General features: G+C 38.3%; 2 protein-coding genes and 1 long non-coding RNA gene across 4 annotated transcripts; 2 read left to right on the top strand and 1 right to left on the bottom strand.

Moving 5' to 3' along the window:
* Nucleotides 1-1,049: 1,049 nt before the first annotated feature.
* baalcb (BAALC binder of MAP3K1 and KLF4 b) lies at nucleotides 1,050-5,758 on the top strand. 2 transcript variants are annotated; one of them, XM_067572716.1, is made up of 5 exons: nucleotides 1,050-1,351; nucleotides 2,115-2,334; nucleotides 2,819-3,060; nucleotides 5,150-5,349; nucleotides 5,576-5,758. In XM_067572716.1, the coding sequence occupies exons 3-5, from the start codon at nucleotides 2,880-2,882 to the stop codon at nucleotides 5,738-5,740; spliced, it is 546 nt and encodes a 181-aa protein (XP_067428817.1). In that variant the 5' UTR covers nucleotides 1,050-1,351; nucleotides 2,115-2,334; nucleotides 2,819-2,879; the 3' UTR covers nucleotides 5,741-5,758. The 2 variants fall into 2 exon arrangements, with proteins under 2 accessions (XP_067428817.1, XP_067428819.1); XM_067572718.1 differs by lacking the exon at nucleotides 1,050-1,351 and adding an exon at nucleotides 1,363-1,677.
* Nucleotides 5,759-6,155: 397 nt separating this feature from the next.
* nme6 (NME/NM23 nucleoside diphosphate kinase 6) lies at nucleotides 6,156-10,370 on the bottom strand. The gene is made up of 6 exons (XM_067572715.1): nucleotides 10,106-10,370; nucleotides 9,789-9,884; nucleotides 8,806-8,908; nucleotides 8,434-8,473; nucleotides 7,307-7,467; nucleotides 6,156-6,899 (listed from the first exon to the last, which is right to left on the bottom strand). The coding sequence occupies exons 2-6, from the start codon at nucleotides 9,879-9,881 to the stop codon at nucleotides 6,748-6,750; spliced, it is 549 nt and encodes a 182-aa protein (XP_067428816.1). The 5' UTR covers nucleotides 9,882-9,884; nucleotides 10,106-10,370; the 3' UTR covers nucleotides 6,156-6,747.
* LOC137169492 (uncharacterized) lies at nucleotides 9,898-12,997 on the top strand. Its single transcript, XR_010924466.1, has 3 exons — nucleotides 9,898-10,092; nucleotides 11,915-11,960; nucleotides 12,061-12,997. It is a non-coding gene; the product is annotated as an uncharacterized lncRNA (long non-coding RNA).
* The last annotated feature ends 4,384 nt before the right edge of the window (nucleotides 12,998-17,381 follow it).

The raw sequence follows: 17,381 nt of genomic DNA, 5'->3' as shown, positions 1-17,381 counted from the left end.
ATATCAGACACAAATTATTAGTCAAAGCAGGGTATTTTTATATATCTTCAAACATGTTTGGAGGGGATCTTTAAAGATTTTGTATTTTTAGTGAAGTCTTTAACTTTCATATTGTCCTATTAGGGGTGTGCCCGAATACAAATATGTTATTTGGTAAATCGCAAATAGTGTTTTTTTTTGTTTGTTTGTTTTTTTACGAATATTGTTTATAATATATAATATATATGTTTCATACAAATATTTTTAAAAATTATTTGTTTTCGGGAAGAAAAAAAACCCCACGTCAAATACCAACACGCAGGTTGGTTACATCATTATCTCAGTATCTTAGTTAGGGGTGTTCCCCAGAGATAAAGCTGAGCTACTGACACATGTGAAGTGCTCCCAAGGGACTCTCCATAACCTGTTGTTCCCCTTCTCCTTTCCACAAAGTTAAGTTGTAAAAAACAGGCAATAAATGAAAAGTGCAAAGCAATAATCGCCTTTGAAGTTCTTCCCTACACATTGTGCTGTCAAAATTAACCCAGTCTGGTTTGACTATTTATAAATCATAAAGTATAAATTATCACCCAATTCTGTGTTACACCTCTTAGCCAACTTCATTCCAACTCATCACCACAACTTTAACACTGCCTCTTGGAATGTATGGTCAATAGACCTCATTTATATGAAATTATATCTCGTTTTTGAGTAAAAATAAATAAAAAATTGTGAAACGTCAGAAATGTAGGGAAAGGTAAATCAAAGGTTGTGATGAAATCAGGTTTGCATACCTGTAGCTTTGAAGTTGTGTGTGTGTGTGTGTGTGTGTGTGTGTGTGTGTGTGTGTGTGTGTGTGTGTGTGTGTGTGTTTGCGTGTGCGTGTATGTCCATCTGCTGGAAAGCACAACAGTGTGACCCATTGCCCCACTGCACCACCCAGTGGTGGTCTGGTCATATTAATTTGCGAAGAGCATAATATGGATCCATCATGTTATTTTCTGGCAATTAGATGAAAGAAACTCATATTTCGGGTGTCAAAACAATTGAAAACTTTGACCCGAGGACAGCAGGAGGGTTAAAACTCTAAAAGAAATCAATCAGTACTCATAATTGTGTGACCTTCTTATTAGTGTCATTCGGTTATTAACACATGCAATTGGGCCAAAATGCAGTTTGCTAAATGGATTTCAATCAAGTATCCACATGTCACTGCACAAGCACCTCACAGGACCTGTAGCTATATTTTAAAGTTTACCTGGCAACAGCTGAGGTAATCCACTACTGACAATATGTTACAGGTCCGGCAGGCTGGCAGACGACACGGAGGAGCACCGGAGCGAGACAAAAAAACACCGAGTCCCCATCACCAGTAAGCCTCATCATGAGCGTCTGTGTCACTGTGCGCTGTTTGCTTTCACTCCATCAGCTGCATTCATCCGCGTCGTTTGCGTGTTTGTCATTAGACCATCGCAGCCTTTTCTTTTTTTTTAAATCTCCGTTTATTTCACGCAGCCACTGGTCTTTTCTTATGGCCTGTAGTGATGACAGTGTTTCGACAGCTACTGCAGGAAAAAAAAAAAGCTTATGTGAGCATTTACTGCGTCTATATCATCGCTTTTATACCATCATGGATGTGCTGATGCCCCTTATTTAAACCTACCTGTCCGGGGAAAGCCAATCAAATAAGAAAACCAGGTATTATAACGATCTGGTCGTGTAGAGATCATTCAGTCTCAATATATCAATAAAATTCAGACTTCATTACCGTTTAATTCAAGGGAAACGAGGTTCAATAGCGTTCAATAATCCATACTGATCAGTGATTAAACCGTGGTTTAGACTGTGGCTGTACTGTCATGACATTCAGTGATATCCAATTATAATAGGTCTCTAGGTAGATGGATAGATAGATAGATAGATAGATAGATAGATAGATAGATAGATAGATAGATAGGAAGAGTAATTGATTTAGTGTCTTTTGTATACCAAGCAGAGCAAAACCTTTATCTTAGTGGGTCAGAGTCTGTCACATAAAGACACAAAAGGATGCATTTCCATCACTATATGTCGTCTGGCTCTCACTTAAAGCCCTACCTACCACTAGTCTCTCTCCTTTTCTTCTTTTCATACAGGTGACTGCATGTTGTGGGGATCCAACGGCTCCTGTGTAATACGGACTCCTTGACCTAACTGACTATCAGAAGATGCTGCCTTCAAGCACTGATGGAGAAATGTAAATGTGACTGGGTTAACACAGATGGAACCACTCAACCTGCTCTGTGAAGGACAGACGTAACTGGAGCCAAATCTTATGAGGGGCGCTCGTTTTTACCCACAGCTGTGTGCTCTGCTGTAAGTATTGGACATTTCTAGTCAATTTGTCAGGTATAGAATATTTATTTTAAGTCTGCAACAAACAATTCTTTTTATTATTGATGATTCTGGTAATTATTTTCTCAATTAATCTATAAAATGTAAGAAAAAGGGTGAAAATGCATAAAACAATTTGATGACAATCTCCAAATTGCTTCTTTTTTCCAACCAACAGTCCAAAAACTCAAAATATTCAGTTTACAACCACATAGGAGGAAGAGGCTTAAAAATTACGATGAATTTATTCTTTTTCTCTTAATCAACTAATCTATTAATAGCCTTAATCATTTAAATTTATTTTTATCATTTAGCAGTGTTTGTTATGGTAACATTAAAAAATAAGTAGTTTTTTAATTTTTATGAGCCTTACTGTCTTGAGGCAAAAAACTGGGTCAGTTCACTCAGTAAATATCACAGCTTTGTATGATCTGTTTCATACCCAGCTGTGTCAATCTCTTTCCAGTTTCCTCTCTCAGTTCTGAGGAACATCCAGCTGGGAAGTGAAGGCACCCCGAGGCAGAGCCATGGGCTGTGGGGGGAGCAGGACCGACGCTCTGGAGCCTCGCTACCTGGAGAGCTGGACCAAAGAGACCGAGTCGACTTGGCTGACCAGCACGGACGCTGACATCCCCCTGTCGTCCATCCAGAGCATCCCCTCCGAGAACTCTGAGGCCAGCTTCACTTCTGAGAAAACAATCAGTCCTGGTAGGAAGAATGTGTTACTGTGTGGCTGTGTAGGATGGATGAGTGAAAACTTCATTGATCTCCTGACAGAAACAGGCAGAAATTTGATGAACAAATGAATAATACAAACATGGTTGTATGAATTAGAGCTCAATTAGGCAGAATATGGTATATTTGCAGACTGAGGCTGTATTAAAACAGTCATTTTTTCCGAGAGTTCAGTTAGAGTCAGAGTTCTATAAGTAATGAGCCAGCGTTGGTCCTTTTTCACTCTTTAACATCAAAGTGAAGTGTGACACCTTATATGTGTTAGTCTCTCTGCTCTTCCCTGTAGGAAAAATCCTCTAACACAAATTCAGAGGTTTTGCAACAAGAATCCATTATCCACACGGAAAATTGAACTGAAGATGAAAAGCGGTCGTGTCGACCCTCCCTCATGCTGTAGAAGGATTGTGTGTGACATAAGTATGAGTGACGGACAAACCAGTCTGCTCTGGAAACCTTTGTTCTTGTGGTGTGCCCTTAGTTTCTTGTGCTTCTCTCTACATACAGCTGTAATTCTGTTCTGTCTGGATTTTCTCCTGAATTGCAGCTGCATTTTCTATGAAGCCTGGAGGTGGTGAATCAGTAAATGGGCATAATAGGCTACATCAAAAGCCACTGGGCTCAAACAGGACTTGGCTCTCATGGCAACAGATACAGCTGTTAGTCAATGCAGGCAGAGTAGCCTTGATGTAATTGTGAAGACAAAATTCAGCAAAGCTCCACTCCGAAGAGATAAAACAGCTTCAGAAATGGACAAATGAATCAGCAGCTGTATCAAACTGTTGTCTCACAATAATGTAACATTTATGTACATCTGTTAGATGTGGTAATGTTTTTTTTTTTTAATCATCCTACCATGCAGAACGTCACACTTCTGTAAAAAAATACCACCTGCATCATCAGCGACTTGAAAACACGTGTGGTCTTGAATACTAACATGCATCGCTGAAATATACCGCATGTATATGTAAAACACTCAGTACACTTAACCCCACCAAATACTGCCTCCTAGAGGTATTCAGACTTCAGTATGTCCCATAATTCCTCAAACGTCACTGCTTCACACCTTTAGTCAAATTGGTTGCAGGGGTGGCAGTAATACGTCCAAAAGCTTTCTATAAGCTATAAGCTCTATAAGCTTTGACATGCAAAGCAAGAAGTGCTTTTAATTTACAATAATGAGCTAAATAAGGCAGAAATACAATATTTTTGGTGACATTGTTTGGTTTAAATTAATCAAAACAAACCATAGTAATGATGAATAAAAGCTTAATGCACGTACATAAACCTAACCACTGTGTCCAAAGCTGAAAGAATGCATTACAGATGAATAAATGGCAATTAATCTGCCTCAAAGGTTGTGAGAAAATGTTTTTGTTTTTTTTTGTGCTAGAGAGGCAGAATTAATTAGCTGTGTTATTTACTGCATGTAAATAAAAAACACAGTTTCAGCAAATGAAATAGTACTAATTCCATATTTAAAATCACTATATAAATAATCTCTAAAAAGGTTTATCTGATAATGTTAACATAATTATCATTATAGGTAAATACCATAAGATCCCTCCTATTATTAGTAATTTTTTAAATTCTTTTTTCTGTTTCCTTTTTAACAATTTATGTACAATACTATGTCTCTTTAGCTTTATTGTTCCCTCAGCCCCTTGAATGTTTTTCATTTTTGCTCTTTTGTTATCTGGCTTAATAAGAACATTGTTTGGATATTCCTGCCTTGTATGCAGCTATTTTACATGCAAACATGTTTTTATAAAGGTCAAGCACCCAACAGCCTGTGGGCCTCTTACATAAACCGAGCATGTTTATGTGTGCTCTGTAAATCCCAGACATACTTGGACTTTGTTGGCAATTACCAGAGATACATGACACAGGTATTCACAGACTGCAGGTGAAGTGTGTTTGGACAGAGACTGTATCTTTAGTCTATTAACTGAAGGAATGTTCAGTATTTTCTGGTTTTCAAGGTTCATATCGATCGTTAAGCTGGTAAAATATCTTGTTTACAAGTGGCTTCAAGGGTCAAAACTGAGGTTTTCTTATGTTACAGTTCCAGATTTCTTTGAGGACGGCCTCCCTCCTCCTGCTCAGGCGTACCTGAAGGTCTGCTCGGCTGTGTCTGAAGCCAGTCTGAACGACGTGAAACCCAGCAGCCCCCCTGCGATACTCGCTTCCCCACCCCAGGAGGTGGTGTTAGCCTCATCTGGCACCACAGTGCAGCGCAGGAGCGTCCTACACACTGAGGAGATTGTAAGTATCTAACTCCTAGATTTTTGACAGGATTTAAGTTTCGCACATCAAAACACTCTTTTTATTTTATAGTCATTTATTGAAAAAAATGTCTGAAAACACATTGGGTAGCTCAGGTAGTACAGTACAGTTGTTCAGTGCCACAAGTTGCAATGAAAACAAACTTTACAGAGGTCAGGTGCTGCATTTTAATAATGTATCTTCATAAATTCTTCAACGTTTACAGACAAAATGGCAGGACAATCGGATGTCCACCAAGCAGGTGACCATCACAGTGACACAGAGCATCCATCAGGTGGACAAGAACGGAAAGGTGAAGAAGTCCCTCACCACCTACGAGGTTATGAAACCCGTGGAGACCCTCAAACAGGTGGCCGCACAAAACACCTGAACACAACGGAGACAGGAAGAAGCCAAAGAAAAATGACGACAACAGTGAAATACATGAACCGTCGGTGGAGAAAAGTTAAGGGTCTGATGGCTGAAAGCACAAAGAGGACGTGTGACTTTGCTCTGAGACGTCAAACTGTACAAGTTTAGATCATCATGTTGAAATCATGGCTCATTTGTTCTTAAAAAAAAACATTCACTAGGCTGTATTGTAGTTAATACTGTAAGATATATTTTTATGGTGCCAGTTAAAACGATGTTTTACTGTATTTTGGATTCAGAGAAGATACAAAACATGACATTTAACAGTACATGCGGTATCAGGCCAAAAATAAATGAGTAAATCATAGTACAGTATGTAATATATCACAACAGACAGCCTGTTTCATGACCATGGGAGGAAAATAATTACATAGCACGTTCAAATTTCTTTAATGAGCTGAAATCATTTGAAGATGCCTTTAAGGGGAAAGTACAGTACTATTTCACATTACTTATTATTCACAAATGATAAATATTTTGTAGTTTTGTTACATTGATATACAACATGTGGTTGCTGCTGTCTTAATATCTGTATGGCTCAGGAAGCTGAATCTGATTGTGATGATTGCACTATTCACAGTGAAGCCTGGACAGGAGTTTGTGTTCATGTAAAACTTGTCTTAATAAATTACGTCGTTTTTGTACAACACAGTGTCTGACTTTCTTGTCATTTGTGTTTTATTCTGAGAATAAATAAAACAAAAACATGTAAGGTTCTTATTTTAAATGACTTCATATTATATGTTCAAGGAAAGTCGGTTTTAATGACACAAACATGAAACGGACACAATGGCACTTTGAGGAACTTGGGTGAACAACGAACATGCAGTTTTCTTTGTATTGACATAAAAAAAACATATAATATGTAGCATCAGCTCTGGCAGGTTGCATTTTCACATGGATGGATAAATAATTGCAGAGTCCTTATGCTGCTGTTGATCAGTAAACGTAACAGCAGCTCTGAGGTCAGCTTTGCTCTGAGAGTGTGTGGATCTGTTTTTGATGGTCATAATGAATCTGTCCTGATCTGAACGCCGGCTCTTCCTTCTCCATCCACTCCTCCTCACTGAAGTCTGGGAAGAAGAAATTGATTTCTCTTTGGGCCGACTCAACGGAATCTGGGAAAGGAGAATTGGAGATTAGAAACGTGATGTTTTCTTAATTATCTTTATGCAAAAAAAAGCCAACCAGGCTTTTAACCACAGTCTATAGATCTGTTTGTACAGGAAGACAACAAAGGATTCAAATGGATTATTTTGACAATGCACCAAAGTAGACAACGTTGACACATCTTTTGCAAACATTTTGCACTGCAACTTGCCTGAATTTTGTGTTTCTGCGATACAATTACAGAGAGCAATTGTATGTCAGTGTTTAACCTGCAGTATGAGATTTGACAGCCCATGTGACATAATGCACGGCTGTCGGACATGTTGTAAATCTGCTGGCCTAAATATGAAGTATTGTGGTGTGAGACCCTTTTAAATTCTAAATAACGTTATTGTATAATTATATAACTTCATACCTGAGCCATGAGTTGTGTTTCGTGTGTCTGTGAGTCCAAACTGCGCCCGGATGGAGGCAGGGGAGGTGTATCTGGCTCTGAACACTTTGGTAGGTCCCATCAGTTCTCTCCAGTGTTGAATAGCATCCTCTCTGGCTAAAATATATGCACGCATTGGGCCACTGTGGGAAAGAGTTGAAAAGAAGTTTGAGTAGGTCGTGTGGCTCAGGTCCCGTCTGTTTGAAGGCACCTGGAGGTTGCTCGACGTCCTGCCAAAAATATTCTTCATATTGTGTCATCAAGTTCATTTTGTCATCCTGTTTTTCAATACTGTCATTTTGCTCTCTGGTTTATTCTGTACACACATCTACTGCATGTCTGTCCATCCTGGGAGTGATTCAAAATGTTCCCTGTTAAAGAGTTTTTCCTTCTTCAAATCAAGGGTCTAAGAATAGAGGCTATCATATGCTGTACAGACTATAAACCCCCCAAGGCAAATTAATAACTTATGATATAGTGCTTTATGAATAAAAATGAATTGACTAGTCATGAATTATGGTTAAATATTATGTCCTGTAAGCTACACATTCACTGAGAAAGCCATTCCCTGCCCTATCCGGCTGTTAGAGACATTTGATTTTTTTTTTGCACTGGACACTCGCTGATTCAAACGTGACTACACTGAAGATGTTTCCTATGTTTCCAATAACTCTAACAGCACCCAGAGAAAGGTTGCTGTAGCAACTACTGATTCGCTGTTGCGACGAGACAAAAATGGCGATGTGATTGTGAGCACCTTCTGCAATCTGCACGCAGAGCCAATAAAAGCTAATGCGGGCAGGCTACATGGCGATTTTCAGACAATTGTTCCAGGTGTGTGGTGTGTGCTAAACAAGGCAGTCTGCTGTTAATTGAAACTCCTGCTGTGATGTTTCAGAAGATTATTAATTGGTGACTTGCTGAGCATAAAATAGGAGAGCAATCACCTAAGGGGGCTTTATCTGTGTCAGCCCAGTGGGTTATGTGTTTATTCCATTTTCAATACATCAGACAGAAAACAACATTTATCCAAATGCATAATAGCATCAGTAATTAATCAACACGGTAATTGTTTGGGGATCTATGATAATGACAGCATGGAGGCTTACCTTGACATGAATTCAACAAGTCTTTGATAGAAGAATCGCCCTAAAAAGCAAAACAAAAGCAAGTTAATCAGAACTTTAACATTTTTTCAACTCTAAAATATTTCTTAAAAATTCTGCACAATCCATAATTATTTTAAATACCGTTCTTCACTGTCTGACTCAGAAACATGACTTTCAATTATCCAACTTACAACAAGAAGGTGTTTTTTCAAAATGTCAGAGTGTGGTTGTTCTAATAATACAGTACCCGATGAATCACTTGTTTTAACCTACACACGTCTGCTAAAGTTGGCTGTTGACGCATTTGTTTGTTCGGATAGAGTCACTACTGTGTAACTGCAGTGTAACAATATAGATGAGATGTTTTCACACCTGAATGTTCAGCGTAAAACCTCTCAGAGTCCTGTCTTCTCCACACCAGATCTTTGCATCTAACAATGACAAAGTTGTTGTCCAGGATTCTCTGGTGAAGAGCCTGAAAGAAAAAGGAAAAGGTTGTTTTTACCTTGTTGTGCCATAATGTAGTTGAAGGTATTCAGTGAACTATAGAAAAATATTTTGATTAAAAAAGACATTCTTCTCTTTTATGATTGACACAGTTTTCATGACATTGAGGCCTCTGGGCTTGTGAATCTATCAAGGCAGTAAATGACGCTTCTTTACAGTTTGAAATAAATGAAAGTGAGAGTGGAGCATGTTTAGGCCATGTCAATGAAAATTCCACTCCTCCTTATAATATTTTTATTTAACAGTGGACCAAAATAATAAATTATTAGAAAGATACAGCCACTTGGTTTATCAATGAAATGTTTAATATTGTCCTTATGGCATAACTTAAGGCACAAAGAACCTCAACTCTGTGAACACAAGATGCAACAATTAGTCAATTAATCGATTGACAGAAGATTAATCAGCAACTATTTTGATAATTGAATTATTACTTTAGGCATTGCTGGTTCAAACTTGAGATTTGACAGATCTAAGTATAGTGGTTTTTGATCTGGACCTGTTAAAATGTGGTCTGGGTGGAGAAATATCTGTGATATCATCCATTTTTTACTTTTCACAAACAGAATAAAGGTTTCACAAATCTGAAACTGTGAGTCTCTGGAGTCTCCTTGTTAATCTAGTCCAGATTTTACAGGTCTAAGTATAGAGGTTTTTGGATCTGGACCTGGTCTGATGTGGTCTGGATGGAGAAATATCAGTCAAATCGCCCTTTTTTCAGTTTTCATAAGCATGTTCCCCTTAACTTTCCCGAATCAGAGGCTGACTTCAGCGTCTTGAGGATTTATAAGGATAACAGATGATATCAGATAATAACAGATAATAATAGAGAGGTAGTTTGAGCTCACCTCTAACATCACAGGATGAGCGACAGCATCTGGTTTGATGACCGCCAGGGTGAGCTGCAGCACTTTGGACAGGCGACCAGCTGTTAGTAACATTGTCTGGAGAAAAGGGCAGATATTATATCGTAAGTTAGACACCACATATAACTAAACCACATTAAGCTGAAGAAGCTAACTTGCTGCAGACTCGTTACTTCAGCATTTAACAATCAAGCTAACTGCTAATGCACCTCAAGGATAAACTAACCAGGCTGTTTGCAACCTTGACAAAAAAAGTGTCTTGAATGTAACACTGAGTTAATTACAGGTAAGTTACAAACCTTTGTTGCGACTCGTCTCCAAAACACTGGTCAGTTTACAGAGAAAAGCTGCGCCGCCATATTGATACAAATATTTACACGTTAATTAACTTCAACATCAAGTATCCTCCTCTACAAATGTAACAGTCTAAAATATAATCTGAATATTGCTTATGTAGTTATGTCCTAAGTTATAAAAGTGAACTTTACTTTAAACTGTGATTACAAGCAGAATGACTGCCTCGCACCGGTCAGTCCGGTTGTATAAACTGTCCCCAGAAACTGAAACCAGCACATCGTGTTCCCCCAGCGAGAGGAATAAATAAAAATAATAAAATAATAATAATAACCCGAATAAATCGCAGGCTGTGTTTGACAGTAACGATTATTTTCATTATAGATTAATCTGACGATTATTTTCTCGATTCATCGATTAGTTGTTTGGTCTATAAAGACGTCCAACAGTGACATACACGACCCAAAGATATTCACTTAACTATCATAGAAAACTAAAGAAAGCAGAAAATATTCACAATTAAGAAGCTTCAACGACTGAATTTTGGCTTTTTTCTCTAAAAAAAAATGACTCAAAGCGATTAATTGATCATCAAAATAATTGCTGATTAATATTCTGTCTATTGACTAATCCAGTGGTTCCCAAACTGGGGGTCAGGACCCCCACAAAGGGTTGTTGGATTAATCTAAGGGGTCATGAGATGATAGGACAGAATGGGACAACAGAAAAAAAACAAACATATTTCTGACACACAATTTTCTTTTTTTTTCTTCAAGCTTTCCTCAAACCTTTGCTTTATTTATTGTGAATTACTGTATTTTATCTCCTCAAGCCTCTAAAAGTTATTCAGATTTTTCAAAAAGCCCTCTTTCATTTAACTGGTAGACATCGCAAAATGTGACACTTTGCTTTATTTTAAGGGGACACAAGCCAAAAAGGGAACTAAAAAGGGGACTAATCAATTAATCATTGTAGCTCTATTTGACAGTTTGGCATATTACAATTTCTAAAGATTAATTATTATTGTATTAACATTAGCGCTAATAAAAGGATGAGGAAATTCTCTTTCTGGCTACAACTCTTAACAACAAGGTACAGGTAATTACAGAGCAGCATGCTGGGGCTATAGGGGGGATTCAATGCTGCAAGGTGGATGCCTCCTACAGTATATGAGAGCTTCAATCCTGCAGTTTAATGACAGTGTTCCTGTTCACTCAGTAACCTGCTGCTCATCTTTGCCACATCACTCCTCATGTCACTTCCCATATATAGGCCTACCATAAAAAGATGATTTATGCCCAGGAGTAGACTTAATGAAAAACATGTTGCAGGATACATAGTGTGCTACATAGTGCATATAAAACTGCATTATTTCATCTTTGATTTTGTCATCATAACCAGGATGCTTCTTGTCTTTGTTCCACTCTCATTTCAGAGCAACAGTAGCTTCAGGACATTGACAGTGCAATGACAAATCACAGTCACATTGAAATCTCTTAATTTTGATTAACATTTTTAAATATATATATACCTTTTTATCCTCTAACTGTTCTAATCCTGCTTTTAAATTGTTTATCTTCCAAGTAAACCAAAATAATTGAAACAAATAAAAGACACTACAATTTCATTCCTCATTAATAATTGGGAAAAGAAGTACAGAAGTACACCCAAAAATTTTCCATATTTCTATAATGTTTTTACTACAGATTTAAATAATTGAATTGAATTAAACTGAATTAAAATCAACCATGTATACAGTCTGCATGTTAAATTCTGCTTTTATATGACTTTTTTTGTTTTTTTTGGGAATATAGCAATTTTGATGCACAGCAGTGCCATGGGAGGGTAAGACCAAAATATGTGAGTTAATGATTCATTATCATCATCATCAAATATGAACACTGGAGTAAAGTGAAATTTACTGTGACTTGTTAATGACTAGTTGCTCTCTCTCGTGTAGCTGACAGTCTCTGGAGAGAAACGACGACACGACAGCTACAAGCACGGACTCGAGCGAGAGAGATTTCTGTCTGTGGTATTTCATCAATGTGGGGGATCAGACGTACAGTATGAGTTACAAACACGGAGCACATTCCAACGATGCAAAATGGCCACACCCTTGAAAAGAGGAGATTGTGTATGTGTGCTTTGACATTCAGAGAGAGAGAGAGAGAGATAGAGAGAGAGAGAGGGAGAGAGAGAATAGGAGGGAAGAAAGGGGGGGGGGGGGGTGGATGTCCCACATAGGTTTCTCCCACCTGCCCATGTCATGTGACTTGGGGTGACACCACAGCTGTTACCTCCCATGAGGGGGATGGAGAGGACGAGAGGAGATCTCGGGTGGGTGTGGGGGTTGAATGGAGCTCATTTTTGTACGATACAGCAGAAAGGCCTATATCCATACAGTACATTATAAATACGAACTTTGTAAGAAGTTTGGTATTATTATCATTTATTTTACAGTAATTATAGGTCTTATGTGTATAATTCAGTAGTGGGGATGACCTGTGAGGGGAAGAGAAAAAGGGGAATGAGGGTGACGCTTTGGTGATAAAGTGCTGTAGAAAAATAAAATCAAAACTAAAATTTGTACTGCAGTTTTCCTTTTATTACAGTTCCAGTTTTAGTACTGATGTAACAAACATCTGTACATGAGTGATGGGGATCAACAAATGGTGCTGGTGAAGACTGTGACTACAGTTACTCACTGACTGCTTCAGACAGCAGGCCATTGTCTTCTCTGAACCCAGTACAGGGTTGACCAACGGATATGCAACAGTGGGATGGAGACAATAACAAGAACATAACATGACAGGATATAGCCTAGGCTAATAACAATTACACAGGCATCCTGCATATGGTTTAGTCATTTGAATTTGACAGCACCATGTGTCACCTTAGACTGTAGCTCAAGAGATTTATTCAAGTATTTTTGTTCACTTTTAAAACTAAATAGCACACTGAGCTGACAGGAAATAAGCAGAGGGAGATTGGGGATGACATGTATGCTGTCATCCCCAATCTCCTAATGGGGAATCCTAATAAATGAAATATGAGTGAAAACGTCCCAGGAATAACTCAGGGATGTTGGGATTACATGGTCAGCACCTCAAACCCCTATGCCCCAGAACACTCATCTGATATTTTATTAGAGTTTTTTGGGGGGATTTATTTCTGAGTATACACAAGAGAGATGACAGGAAGAGACCAGACCAGAACGGACTCAAACTGAGGATGTTGCAATTTATAGTTTGCACCGGAAACCACCAAGACACCCACCCCACCCTAAATATATTTAATGCAAGTAGGGGAACAACCTCAAACATTATGGCAACACATGCTTAAAGACTCAGTTTACCCAAATTACAAAAAAAATAAACCCCAAAACCATATTTTCTCCCTTACCTTGCATGCAGATTTTAGTTTTAATTTGTCCAGCTTTTGAGATATCTGCCTCTGCCCAAATACACTGGAAATTAATGGATTTTCATGATAACTAACATTAAAAAGGTCAACATTTTTTACCATCTCTTTCAGGAAATAGTGCCCCAGTAATTCTGGATAATCCACAGAGCATGCATCAGTAGTTTTCATAGGGATTATTTATTCTGATAAGTGTTCACAGGTACCAAAAACTGTCAGTTGTTAGTTTGACAATACTGATCTGGAGTGTAAAACATGGAAAAGATAATATTGTTTTTTACCAGTATGACTTCCATGATTTCTCCATGTTTTGGGGGAAAATCTGGAAAACAGTTCAAGAAGATTTCTACCACCTTCATCCCTCAAGAGCTAGAGAATTTTCTTGGATGTCAAGGACTCATGGGAGGACCAAACCTGCTCTGAAGAAACTCAAAATTCATCATCTTCTATGATGTCTTTGTTACACTCTGCAGGTGATATATCCACTTAATCTAGTATCTCTGCAGATGATGGATGGAGGAGCAAATAGATCATCATGTGTAGCAGTCAAACAGAAATATTTCCTGAAAAGATTCAAACTAATATTGTTTAACAGAAGGAACAGGTTTCGGGGAAGGGGGGCAACAGCAGACATGTTGGACAGAACAGAGACCACCGTTTATCCCTGCTGACTCTCGCTTTAAACATCCTCAGCTGGGCAGCTGATTCAGCCGACCCTCCCCCCCCCACTTCTCTCTGCCGACCATAAACCCCATCTCTGTTTCATCTCGGTGTCACTGCTGCTGCTGACTGCTGCTGCTGTTGCTGCTGGCGCTCCTGCAGTTGTCATTCCCTTTTGGTGGGAGCCGGGCAGCTGACTGACGACCCCCACCGGCACTTGGGTGTCCAGAGCCTGTACTCTACATTCATTCATCGATCAGGAGCCACAGTAAAGGATCATGTAAAGATATGTGGCAGAGAGAACGTTTTCAAGACAAAACCTTTGACATTCTGGGTAAAGCTGTAAAGTTTTATGGAAGTGTACTGTGTGTTGATAATAATTTAAATATAGATTTTTGAAGTGATTGAAACTGAATTTAAGTCTAATAAAGCCTAATGTGTTTGTTGGTGTGCTACTTTATACATGGTATCATATGTACTATGTAACAAACATTAAGTGAGCTTGTATACTGATAGAAAAATCCATGTATTAGTTAAGTAGGTATGGTCATATGTATGTATATGTTTGGCGGCAGGGCCTTGAGGGGAACACTATAATAGACATATGGACATCATGGTCATCATGTGAACCGAGAAATATACAGTAGCATGTATCAAAGTCCTATAGTTTCCAAAATCAGCTGATATGTCACTATAATTTCATAGGAATATTCCAGAAAGACAATGTAATGTGGTAATAATTATAGAGAAAGTTTGTGTTAAATTGACACACTTCTAATTGATGAATTCCAATAATATTGCAAGCAAAACTGGAGTCTTTTAGTCAGTGCACAAAATGTGAAATCTGTTCCCAGATAAGCATACAATTCAGCTTTTATGAAGAATAAAGTTCCCAATAGTAAATAAATAAATAACGCACATTTACATGGGTTTAAATGGAGCAGTTAATCCAAAGAAAGTCCACTGGAAACCATCAACGGCCTCAAAAAACAAAATAAGTCTCAAAATTTTGTCTCTATAAGTACCAAATTACATAGCTCTTCCCATATGCATATATATATATTCCTTATATCTGATACAGTTAAAAAAAAATTAGACATTCAAAGTATCTTACTGTAAAACTGCCATCAGCAGTGCATTTGATGGATACACAACAGCAATGAATGACAAGCTATTTGAAATACTGCCTACATATGATCATATATCTGCTGCCCAGAACTAAAGATGTAATATAAACATGTGTCATCATTCAAACATGAATTACTATATATAGTAAATAGCATTACTTACTGCTGGTATGCATCTTAATTTGTGTATATCTATATTATGCTACACGTTTAATGTATATATGTGTATTGTTACAGGTTACTTTCCGTACTTTCTTCCTGTATTTGCACTGTACTTACACAATTACAACATCTCATCTGACATGTTTAATTATGTAATTTCACTGAAAAGTTCAGTTTTCACTTTGCAAAATAATGTTTCAAATAAAATGAACGTTCAGTCATATTTACTCAGGTTTGACCTGCACACTGACTGTGTTTTCATTAAAATGAGGACAAATAAAAGAGTGAAAACCTGAAATGGACAGCAGCACTTAAGTATGATGGTGTCACACGGTATTTTGTATTTTGTATTGATCCACCACATTGCAGCTCACCTGTCATCCGGTCACTCAGAGGCCGCCTGACCATTACAACAGGGCCAGTTAAAAGAGGACACAGGCCCCCGTGTAACACCCAGCACCCTTTCATGTCGTAATTGTTCGGTTGGTGAGAAAAGTCAGGGATGTGTTTCCTGTCATGACACCTTTTGGGGGTTTTTGTATCGGAGCCTACAGTAATTAGGGTGCCACGTTAAAGAAATCTCCAGAGATGAAACTTGAATGTAATCAAGAGAGAGAGCACCTTTTGTTTGTCCTCCAGCAGTCATTAACACCCTGATGTTACCAGAATGAGAGTTTACACAAAGTCTGCTCTGATTTATTTGCAGAGAACACCAAGCTCATAAAATTTATTCAGCTTTATCTAGTTCTAGTTTTCACATTTCACAACATGGAATTGTTTGTTAAATTGTCACCAATGAACAAAAAAAAGATGCTTTTGTCAGTAAGAGATATAATCAGAAGTTGTTGCAGATCTTTATTAAAACTGAAATGACCTTAAAGCATCCGTCTAAAAATCCTTCCGCTCCTTCCGTGAATCACTTGAGTGAGTCCCCTTCACCTCTCCATCACCTGTTCTTTCTTTTAGCCTAAATGCCGATGACCTTTGACCTTTTCTGCTCCATTGCTTCAACACACGGGACCAGGCTCCCTGTAACAGCTGTGTCAACCTCAGCCCTGGCAACTGGTGTGCCCAGGGAAGGACAGAGAGTGGCATTAATGTCATACCACGTAATGAGTCGGCAACATGGTACAAAGTGATCTGTATTGATCTTTGTTAGGATCAAGCACTTCACTTTGATTTTTTTTAGTTTCTTGCTGGAGCATTAGCAACATTTACCTGTTTAAAGTTTTACCGTTATATTGTATACCGCATATTGTGAATTTCTTCTTCCGCATGCTGCTATTTTCTTTGGTTTCTAAGATCTTTTGTTTAAGAAATACATGTGATGTCCTATAATGTATCATTCACACATTTGTGTTGAGTGTTAAAAACTACTTTGCAAAACTTAAACATTATATTTGTGGACATAATCTTACTGTCTAACTTCTCAAAACATAAAGTTCAGTCATACTATAACAGATTAATGTAGAAAAAAATGGCAGACAGGAGATGTTTTGTGATTTAAAGATTAGATAGATTTAAATATATGATACATCTAAAGTGGCTTATTAGGTTACCTCTTAACCTCCTGCAATGGAGCTTCCTCCAAAGACCAAGGGGTTAATTTGCGAGCTTGTTCCATCCCCGTGCACGTCGCTGCCCTGTGCAGAGTGCAGGACCTGATCTGGTGTCAGCTGCCAGTTTTATTTATACCATAGAAATCCGTGCTATCCGCTGTTGAAGAAACTGCTCTGGGGTTAGTCAGTCTAACTCTTACCTGCCTGTCCCGAGGGAAATTATTTCCCCCTGCCAAGAAAGCATGTTGTGACCTCCCTAGAAGCAATGGTACGTTGGCAAGGGGGCAGATGAGTATGACAGAGGGGAACAAAGTGATTAGCAAACGGGGGCCCCGGTATGTGAACATGGG

This window comes from Thunnus thynnus, chromosome 18, assembly GCF_963924715.1.
Source record: "Thunnus thynnus chromosome 18, fThuThy2.1, whole genome shotgun sequence".
Classification (NCBI taxonomy): Eukaryota; Metazoa; Chordata; class Actinopteri; order Scombriformes; family Scombridae; genus Thunnus; species Thunnus thynnus.
The sequence above is the reverse complement of the archived record's forward strand: the minus strand, read 5'-3'. Positions and strand labels throughout refer to the sequence as shown.